This window comes from Alosa sapidissima, chromosome 3 (assembly GCF_018492685.1).
Source record: "Alosa sapidissima isolate fAloSap1 chromosome 3, fAloSap1.pri, whole genome shotgun sequence".
Taxonomy (NCBI): domain Eukaryota; kingdom Metazoa; phylum Chordata; class Actinopteri; order Clupeiformes; family Clupeidae; genus Alosa; species Alosa sapidissima.
The window spans coordinates 15910257-15921096 of NC_055959.1; the positions used below are offsets into that span (position 1 = coordinate 15910257).

The 10840-nt window shown below is 41.4% G+C and overlaps 1 protein-coding gene across 1 annotated transcript in view; it reads left to right on the plus strand.

Moving 5' to 3' along the window:
* LOC121704901 overlaps positions 1–10186 on the plus strand; it is a 589105-nt gene extending 578919 nt beyond the window's left edge. The window contains exons 11-21 of the mRNA XM_042085440.1: positions 850–980; positions 2278–2632; positions 4183–4461; positions 4741–5025; positions 5314–5631; positions 5750–6019; positions 7305–7622; positions 7886–8206; positions 8781–9071; positions 9362–9510; positions 9965–10186. Coding sequence (XP_041941374.1) covers positions 850–980; positions 2278–2632; positions 4183–4461; positions 4741–5025; positions 5314–5631; positions 5750–6019; positions 7305–7622; positions 7886–8206; positions 8781–9071; positions 9362–9510; positions 9965–9973 — 2726 coding nt within the window. The 3' untranslated portion in view covers positions 9974–10186. The remainder of the gene's footprint in view (positions 1–849; positions 981–2277; positions 2633–4182; positions 4462–4740; positions 5026–5313; positions 5632–5749; positions 6020–7304; positions 7623–7885; positions 8207–8780; positions 9072–9361; positions 9511–9964) is intronic.
* The last annotated feature ends 654 nt before the right edge of the window (positions 10187–10840 follow it).

A 10840-nucleotide genomic window follows, 5' to 3' on the forward strand; every position in this document is an offset into this window, starting at 1 on the left:
GCGTTCTCAGTTCCATGTGTATTGAAAAGCTGTTGCGTTTGAGTAATAATTTGTGCTTCCCTTTTCCTTTGCTTGTGTGTACTTTTTCTGAAGATCCCTTTGTTTGGCAAATTTAAAGCAATAAAAAAGCATATCATTATTCATGTCCTGTGCTGTTTGTAATTGTCTGTCATTGTATGCTCCCCAACTCTAATGTAGCAAACAGAGATCATCTACTATAGTAAAAGTATATCAGTGTTTCCCAAATGGCCTAGTGAATTCTTAATATTTGGACAAAACATTTGGACAAAAAGTTTCAGGATTATTTCCTTTAGCTAGTCAGTCTAGGTTTTGGAAAGGTCTTCCACTGAACAGTTAGTGTTACGAAGACCCACAAAACAAAACCACAGGTCAGAAACAACTGTCCAAACAAGACATTACAGGAATATAACACTGAGCTGAATGTGCTAACACACAACTGTGTTAGATGTTTGTCCTAAAGTCAGCCAGAACTGTGCTGTGTTTGTGTCAAAAGCTTGAAGTGCTCTTTCTCTCTATTTGTTTGCTCATTCGTGCCCTGCACTGACATGTCGGCATACTGATACATGTTCTGGATCAACACCAGCAAGCCAAGACACAAGCAAGGGGTCATGTTGCAACATATCATGTAATACATACTCCAGATACATGTCCCTTCGCTCCTCTCCATGTACATGCAAGACTAGTCAGGTATGAACTCAAGGCAAAACACGCAGGGAACTGATGCGATCCGTGTGTACAAGAATTGAATCCCCAAAGGTGGCGTGCAGGGTTAGGGTACAGACTGGTTTGTTACTAAACTGTCTAAATGTGACCTTTGCCCCCTTGTAGACATCTGCATTGTGTGGACAGATTATCAAAGCTATGGCATGGATGGTGATGGCATGGCAAACACTGCCTTCACCTTCATCTTCCTCTTCCTCATTATGCTATTTTACAGTGTTGGAGCTACCGTCATCAAGGTAAACTAAATAGCTTAATGGTGTTGGATGGTAGAGGGGCAAACTAAGTGATACAGTGATACCTCCACCCCAGAATTGACCAAAATGTAGCAGGGTTGTCCCACACATCTTTTTAGTGACAGTGTAGGGACACGTTGATATAATGAACCAAAATTCACAAGTATTACACATAGCCAGATTGTTCAACAATCTCTGAGGGGGGAAATATGTACTGTCAGACAATTGGTAGCTCTGTGAGTTAATGTATATCCAAAAGTATGTTGGGTGATCTTGGAAAATAGGGAAAATTAATAATTATTCCATTAAGAAGGGCAATCAGGCACACAAAGAAATTATGCACTTAAAAAGGCTTTATTGTAATGGTTACATACAGATTAAAAAGCCAACATGTTTCAAGCAAATTCAAACCTGGTCTTCAGGGCTTCACATTCAAATCTACTAAAGGTAGGTCTCACCTTTATAGCAGGTTATCAGGTCATATGACCTTTACACAAGCAAATCAAAAACACAAGAGCCATTGTTTTTTTTTACAGGCAATATTTACAAAAAAGAAAGCAAGTGAAGTTGTAATCTTTATTAAGACCTCCATTGTGTCTAAACGATAAATGAGTGTCACTGCAGACACAGAGGCCAAGCAGTTCTCATGTAGACCAAACACTTTATTCATCTATTACCTAAAGAATGACGGGTGGCTTGGCAACCATTCAACAGTTCTCTGCACTTTAATTAAATAATAATAATAATAATAATTACACACAAGTGTAGATTAAGCCTTAACTACTGGCTGATGTATTTAAATCTTTTTTTTTTCAGGTTAAATGAAGAGGACAACAACAATCTGTTCCCATTTTCTTCTGCTTCAAGTCGTGCATTTTTAAGCTTTTATTGAGAAATACTATTTGGATTTTGTACATATTTCAATGTGATTTGACATTTTGCATTTGGATAATGATGGCTGGCAATAAATATGCTTACAAGGGGATGGAATGGACTTCAGTGTGGTGTGTGTATTATTGATTTCTTAATTCAACATTTAGCCTATCATAACATGCCTGACACGGATTTGTGGTGATATGATCCTGAAATCACTGGTAAGTGGTAAGTTAAAACAAAACCTCAAGCATATAACATTGTATGATATACAGTATAAATATGTACATTTATTTAAATATGTATATATTTATATACATGTACATGATCCTTCATTAAAATTCTGTTATTTTTTGTTTTGTTTTTTTGACTGCAGCAAAACAATACAATGTAAAACAATGTTTTTTTTTTTTAACTGAAACATGAGAAATATTTTGGATGTATTGATGTATTCATGGGTGTTTGCTTTCCAGAGGAGGTGCTAAACCCTGCCAGACTCTACGTAATGATCCCATCCGAGGTAGAGCGTTTCAACAAGACGTCTACCTTTGTCTGCCTTGCCCGGGAATTTTCCCCCTTCGAGCACAGATTTCACTGGAAGCACAATGGAGTTTCCATTCAGGAGGAAGGCAGCTGCAACCAGCAAGGCTCGAAGGCTAACAACTCCGCTAGCAGCTACCTGGTCATCAGCGATGAGCGTTGGGCGAAGGGCGACACAATTACATGTCTGTTTATACATAAGGCTGGGGACCAGTCGATAGAAGTGTCACGTCAAAGAACAGGTGAGCAAATTGCCCTGTGTACCTATACCTATATGCATCTCTGAAGTCACCAAATAAATCACCAAGGCCTCAAATCAGATGAGCAAAAAAGTGGACCTCAGCTCAGCATCCTGAGAAAAATCCTTTCGACAAAAAAACCTTGTCGAATTTCTACTGGCACAGAGACGTGTACAGTATTAGGTAAATTAACTTAAAGGTGCATTCAGACTCCTACACACTTAATGCATACATAATTGTTATATTACTTCATTATAGAACTAGATAGTCTGTGTTTCATATTTCTTTCTTTTTATTGCACATTTAATAAACTGTCGACTTCAAACATATTTATTCCTTCTGGAGTTAACAATGAACTTATATTAATGTAGGAATTGAATAGTGAGTGTGTGGCACTGGAGCACCCAGTGATACCCTTAGTACCATCATAATGATGTGGTCAGGATACACACCAGTATACCATGGTCCACCTTACCGGTAACGGCGGCGTGGTCTATCTGATCACATAATTTATAATTTAGCCACCTCTTTTTTACCACTACATCCTTGCATACAACCATAAAACTAACGGGTTATCCATGACCTACTTGATAAGGAAGTCTTTTGACCAAAGGGTAGCCGGCTCAATCCATAACTTGCAGGAAAAATGTAGATGGAGAGAGTGATTGAACTTGAGCAAGGCTCTTACCCCCCCGACTGCCTGATCTAGGGTGTGTATGTATGCTCCTAGTGTGAGTGTGTACCTGGTGAGCCAACAGCTCAGAGTGTGTGTGTGTGTGTGTGTGTGTGTGTGTGTGTGTGTGTGTGTGTGTGTGTGTGTATGCACGTGCGCGTGTGTCTGCGTGCTTGTGTGTGTGCATGTGTGTATGTGTGCACACTATCCCTACACTACAAAACTGTCCACCATGATCACTTGAACAGATGTAGACAAATACTAAAGCATCTCATAGTATGTGCTGTTATACAGTGTTTCTTAATAGTAATTGGTTATACATCATGCAAACATGACTGGTGACTGGTGACTGATGACTGGTGCATGGTTAGTCTTCTGCCTCAGTGGGCACCAGTTTTAGGGAAGGAAGAGACACAGAGTCGGTTGCATAACTGCCCCGTTTGTCAGATGCAAATTGTGGTCAGGCCTGTAGAGGACCCAGTGTTTCTGTCCAGGTGTGTGAGACTCAGACGCTTTTCTCAGCCCCTCTGGGCCAGATGGTGCTCTGAGAGATGGTTTCACTTCTGCTTTGTGGGCCTTTCAGGAGCTTTTTTTAAGCCCTGGCTTTGGCCTTGTCCTAACACCTGCTGTGAGCTGAGCTCATTGAGGCCTGACCTCATCTCCATTTCTTGGCTCTGTTGTTCTACTCCTCGTGTTGTTACTAATTAATTATTATTGTACATTAAAATTGTAAGAAAAACTATCATAAAACATATATTTATAGAAACCATTCAGTCCAAAGAAAATGGTACTCAAGACATAGGTTTCCCCATCTGATAGTGTTGTGGTGCTGAGCTTGCCGTCAGTAGAAAACCATTATTGTTCAATATTTATACCCAAGACCAGCCCAATGCTGTTCTTCAACCTCCACTGTGGATGGGAAAGGATGGAGGCTCCAAGGCCCAACTACTGTGTGCTGCTGAGGGTGTCGACATGGAGGACCTTGATGTGGAATGGGTTGTAGATGGCAAGCTCCAGGCTGCGCCCAAGCCACTTGGCCAGATTAGTCAACTGGAGTTTGACATCAACCTGTGGAACAAAGGCAGCAACTACACCTGTAGGATGAAGCCAAAAGTGCTGGGATCAAACTGGACTGAAAAAAGCATCCAAGTGTGTTCAGGTGAGTGCCTGTGTACTTAAAAGTGGGTGTTAAATACACATTGTGGATAAGACTTAGACTAGTGTGTTTTGAGAGGAAATAGCCATTTCTTTATGAAATTACTATTCATCATGAAACTATCATGATCACACAGCTGTCTACTGACCAAACTATCAGTTGTCAGCAGCCATAAACCTCAGACTTGAACTGCTAGGACTGGTGAGATTTTGATATAGCATGGTTGTTGTATGAACTGAGGCAGGGATTGTTGTTTTCCTTCTGCTTTTGGCCGAACTGCAGATGGTCACTTCCTGGCTCCTCACGTCCAGCTGGAGAGGCCGCATCTCAGAGACGTTACCACGACCGGCAAGGTCATCGTGACGTGCAAAGTTACGGCGGCTAGCGGCAGCCGAGTGTCCTGGTGGGTGAATGACAAACAGGAGACGTCGGACATCAATAATAAGGCCGAGTCTGGTGGCAGGCTGACCAGTAACCTCACGCTCACCGTGAAGAGCCCACAGGAGGTCAAGTGCAAAGTGGAGCACCCGTGCTACCCAACTGAGGCAGCCATTATCATCATGCCAGGTTGGAAAGGCCTTCACTACGCCTATAGACACCTCTGTCTGAGACACTGTTGCTAAAACTCCTCCAACACACTCTCTCTCCCCTCTTCTTTCAAATCAAATCAGATAATGCTTTACAGACATTAATAAATTATGTATTATTGCCAAGGTACTACAAAAGTAAAATATAATATTGTCTGGAGGCATTAGCATTTGATAATGAAAAAAATATAGATAGATAATATTTAAACAACAGCATTTCCTTAACTCTCTCTCTCTCTCTCTCTCTCTCTCTCTCTTCTCTGTATAGAGCCTGCCAAACAAAACCCAACAGTGACCATCAGAAGACCCTTAGAGGACTGGCAGAAAGATAATGGGACAGTGCTGGAGTGCCTCCTAGGAGACATATCTTCCCGTGAGGTCTTGGTGACCCTCCAGGCTAATGGGAAGGACCTCCCAAAGTCTGAGTATGTTGACATCCCCATCCAGAAAGACCAGCATAGGCTGACTTCTGTGCGATTCACCATTCCTGAAGACCAGAGAAGTGTCAACAAAACTTTTGCATGTAAAGTCATTCATGACTTGGCAAAGAACACGAAGATCTCCAGTGACACAGGAAATCTTTTTGGTAGGCAACATATTCCGACTTCACTCACACTGCAATGTTGTGAAGGGTTCTGGACATTATAATTAAACTGTCTTAGTAAGAAAACATAAAACAAAGTGATGTATGTGATGTTTTTAAGCTCCGCCAACACTGGAGTTGTTCCTGGCCCCTTGGTTCAGTTCTACGAAGCTGGTGTGCGTCGCGTCAGGCTTCAACCCGCAGCTGAAATGGAACGTCACCAAACTGACCGCGAACAGCACGGTTTCCATGGAAGACAACGGTCGCCTCACTGTCACCAGCAAGATCATCGTCCCACACAGAGAGTGGTACAAAGGCACAACGTTTCCCTGCGAGGTTGAAGACCACAACCAAAATCATGCAAAAAAAAAGATCATAAGTATCTGCTCAGGTAATGCAGTGAGTTTTCAATCTTTCATTCACTGGGCTTTTTGTGCAGAGAAGCAATGCAAGTTGATTCACAATAACACACCAATATTGCATACAAGAAAGTTCAAGTTCAAGTGCTTTGCTAAATTTTGTACGCAGAGCATTAATTGAGTGTATTTAGAGTGTCCCCTGCAGTTGTATAAATGAAAATACAACCAGACACATCCTCCCAGTGTGAGGCAGGCGAGTTTTTCGCTCTCAGAATGTAAAGCAGTCAAACCCTTGGGACTGCAGAGGTGGTTTGCATGCTACAGTGGTTGGAGGCTTTGAAGCACACAGAACAGACAGGAGAGATTCATGCAAACTACGTATCATTTGCACACACTGTCCCCCGAGTACTCCAGTACTCACTTTCCTGTCATTGGTCAGTGCTAAATGACTTGGCATTTAACTTAATGTCATTAAGTCAATGTTAAATGTATACAATACATGTAGGGATATGCTGTGTTATAAACAATAATTAATGAAATCAAATTGTGAAATACTGTATCGTTCCCCATCACTATGTAAATTACTCTGCCATAGACATGGTATATCTTGTCTGATCAATCAGAAGTTTTAAGTTAATGTTTTGGTGTCTTCATCATTGCTTGTCAGACTGCAATGCAATGGTGGTCTCTCCACCCTTACTATGTACATAAACACAACATATTATTTATTTCAGATTTAGGGTTACATATGAACAGTTATTGCTTTCCTCTCTAGACCCTGTGAAATCGTATACCCACACACATGTCCAGTCATTTATATCTGAGGTGAAAATGAACCAATGAGAAAGACTGTATGTCAATTGGTTGGAGGGGAGGGAACAGTAAAAGATTTTGGTCCCCTAACATTACATCAAAATGGTTGTTTCTTCACATTCTGTGCTTTCTACAACTCCACACAGCACCTTTAACCTGCTCTGTGTTTTCTACAACTCCACACAGCACCTTTAACCTGCTCTGTGCTTTCTAAACCTCCACACAGCACCTCTGTGCTTTCTAAAACTCCACACAGCACCTTTAACCAACCTGCTCTGTGCTTTCTAAAACTCCACACAGCACCTTTAACATGGTCTGTGCTTTCTAAAACTCCACACAGCACCTTTAACCTGCTCTGTGCTTTCTAAAACTCCACACAGCACCTTTAACATGCTCTGTGCTTTCTAAAACTCCACACAGCACCTTTAACCTGCTCTGTGCTTTCTAAAACTCCACACAGCCCCTTTAACCTGCTCTGTGCTTTCTTGTCTTTGGCCCCCTCAGTGTCTCCACACATGTGTGCGGAGGTTTACATCATTGGACCCCCCCTCAACAGCACGGCCAACAACAATGTGCCGCTCACTTGCCTGGTGGTCGGTTTCAACATCTCAGACCTGCCCATCGTTTGGAGGGCCGGTGGGGTTGTCACCGCCGAGGGGGTCACAGGACCGATTGTGTCTGAAAACGACAACGGGACCCAGAGCGTGCGCAGCGTGTTGAGCCTGCCAGCCAGCACGTGGCATGACCACACAAACATCTCGTGTGAGGTCAGGAGGGCTTGTGACCCTAATGCACTGGTGAGACACATCTCAAAAGCAAAAGGCGAGTCACCGACCAACCAGTCGTTTTGTTCATGATTACTGTGTGTAAAGTTATGCAAAGAAATTAGATACTTATAAAATACACACACACACACACACACACACACACACACACACACACACACACACACACACTACATATATAAAACACTATTCTGCCTATACTTTTGTGGACTATCTGAACACTGAAGGAAAAACCGTCAAACCTATACACACAATGTTACATTTTCCATAACAGTTACACTAACTGGACATCCTCCTCAGACATGCGCCAGCCAACTGTGAAGATTGTGAGGCCCTCCGATGCCGAACTCGTCCACACCAATGGCTCCGGCCTGCTGTGCGTGGTCACCGGCTTCTTGCCGGCCAATGTGCTCGTCCACTGGGAGGTCAACGGCACGCAGCTGCCTACCTCTCGGTACACCAACGGCCCTGTGAGCAGCAGCGGCGAGGCTGGAACATACGCCACGTCCAGCAGCCTTCCGCTGCCGCCATCACAGGAGCGGCACGAGGGCTCTTACACGTGTGTGGTCAGACATGAGTCCTCCACAGAGCCCACCTCAGCCACGGTGGAAAACCTGTTTGGTAGGTTTGCATCTCAGTGACATTGTGAGCTCATTTCAGAAGTGAAGCGATCAGACGAAACATGCAAGAGACTTAACCAAATATGGTAGATTCTTTGCGGTCCTGACCAATACTCTGGTTTCCTGATTGTATAAACTGTTATCACATTATCTTCTGTGCATTTCAAGTTTGTTAGCATAGCTTCTGGAGTTTCACATCTGTTAATAAAATGTAGCTTTCTGTCTGTCTGTGTGTCATGTTACCTCCTTTACCATCAAAAAGGTATACTAAAGTTAATTTTATCAAGTAAACTTAAGGTTAAAGTATACTTAAACGTTTATGTATACTTATCAGTAAAACCAAGTATAAATCAATTTAGTGTATCTCTAATTAGTACACATAAAGTAAATGTATACTTAGTTCAAAATAAGTAAACCAACAGTTCCATATACTTATTTTTGCTAAGGGCTGTTATTCAGGTTGTATTTATATTTGTCCTCTTCCATGTCTGGCTTATTCCTCTGTCTCCCTTTCTCATCTCTTCCTCTCTCTCCATCTCCTGTGTCTCTTCCTCCATACTGAATCTCTTTCTCAGCCTCAGTGGAACTCTCTAAGCCTACGGTCACCTTGCTGCAGGGGTCATCCGAGCTGGTGTGTCTGGTGTTTGGCTACAGCCCCGAGTCCATCAACATCACCTGGCTAAAGAACGGAGTCAGCATGGAGGCCGCAAACCAGCGAACCACTAATCCATCCAAAGGACCAGACGGAAAGTTCAGCGTCCACAGCCACCTCAACCTGTCGTCTGGAGACTGGGACAGTCGGGTGAAGTTCACCTGCAACGTCACTCACATCACAAGCTCACTGTCTGTTAGCACTTCCAAACCAGGTGCCAATCAGAACTCTCACTATGAGCTGACTTAGAAATCATTTAAAATGTCACTCTCTCTCTCTCTCTCTCACTATCACTCTCTCACTCTCTCACTCTCTCTCTCTCTCTCTCTCACACACACACACACACACACACCACATTTTGACTTAATAATCTTTTTTTAAAATATGCAAATAATTTAACTTACAATTAACAATCATCATTTCCTATTTCATGTCTATTTCCTATTTAGCAACAATATTTTGTCTTTGTGTTTTAAATTACATTTAACCATGCAATTAAACCAGAGCCAAAGGAAGAAGTTCTGTTTATTGACGACAACATGGCTGACGCTGTTCCTGAGGACACTGTGGCAGAAACAATGAACATGGCCTGGGCATTCCTCTTCCTCTTCCTCTTCTGCCTCCTCTACAGCTGTCTTGTCACTCTGATCAAGGTGAGGAGCACATCATATGTTCAGAGTCTACAGGTGGCTCACATACACAGTTGAAAGGACAATTTGGTCTGCCAGAACACCAGTAAAAAAACAGAGATTATGGCCCCAAGATGGAGATGGAGGTTTCCATTTATAACTTTAGACACACAGGAAAGGTGTTAAATTCCTGTGCTATAGGGGATTTCCCACAGTGGCAAAAACCAAGCTTATTTAACATGACCCAACATGACGCGAGACACAACCGCAGCATAATAATAATTATAAAATTATTATTTCATAATAATTCTTAGGACTTGCACATAGACTGAAATGGAAGCATCTTGTTTGTTTTAAGAGTCTTGGGAGTTAAGGCATTCATATAGCATTAAGGCAATAGTGTAGTGTTATTATAGATCAGTCATTTCAGATGGCGTTTTTGTTGTAAGAGTCCCATTGCTTACTTCTCCTCTTTCAGGTGAAATGAAATAAAAGAAAAGGCTTCACCCCAGAGAGTCATCTCCTACAAACTGACATGCAAGGATGGAAATATAATGTATTGCCTTTACACATCTCCTTTGCAAATTGAATTGGTTACATGTTTTCTGTTGAAGAGTATATGTATTTTAAAAGCATTTTCCATGTACCTTTTTTTTGTTTGTATTTTGTATGTTATTGTTATTATTGTTATACTTTTAGGGCTCACTTGTAATAAGATATAGAAGTGAAACTAATTAATGTAAAATGATTTATATATGAATGAAATCATCTATCAAATAAAGACATCTTTAAGAATATTTTACAGATTTAACTGCTGTTAATAAATATTTCAGTTCTGCTTACTGTATTGTCTTGTTTTATTGACAGTATAATTCATAATTTCTAAACCTGAATTCTCGTGAAGCATTATTTGAAAAAGCCACAGTTCCCACAATAGGTCTATCTACCTATCTACAGTTGTGCTCATACGTTTACATACATATGTACAACATACACATACACATGCTAAAGTTGACTAAAAAAAGGAATAAAAAATCTTTTGGAAGATCCAAAAGATCTTTTGGAAATTGATCTTAATGGCTTAATTAAAAAAATGAGGAAAAATCCAACCTTCAAGGACACCAATTTTCTTTGTAAATGAATAATGTACTGAAATAAATAAATGTTCTTCCTTAAAATACAGGGGCCCTAAGTATACATACCCCTATGTTAAATTCCCATAGAGGCAGGCAGATTTTTATTTTTCATAATGACAACCCAACGTTAAACATACTGTGACTTTAATGCAAAGGGCTGATGATACCCATGCCCTGACCTCAGTGGGCACCAGTTTTAGGGAAGGAAGAGACACAGA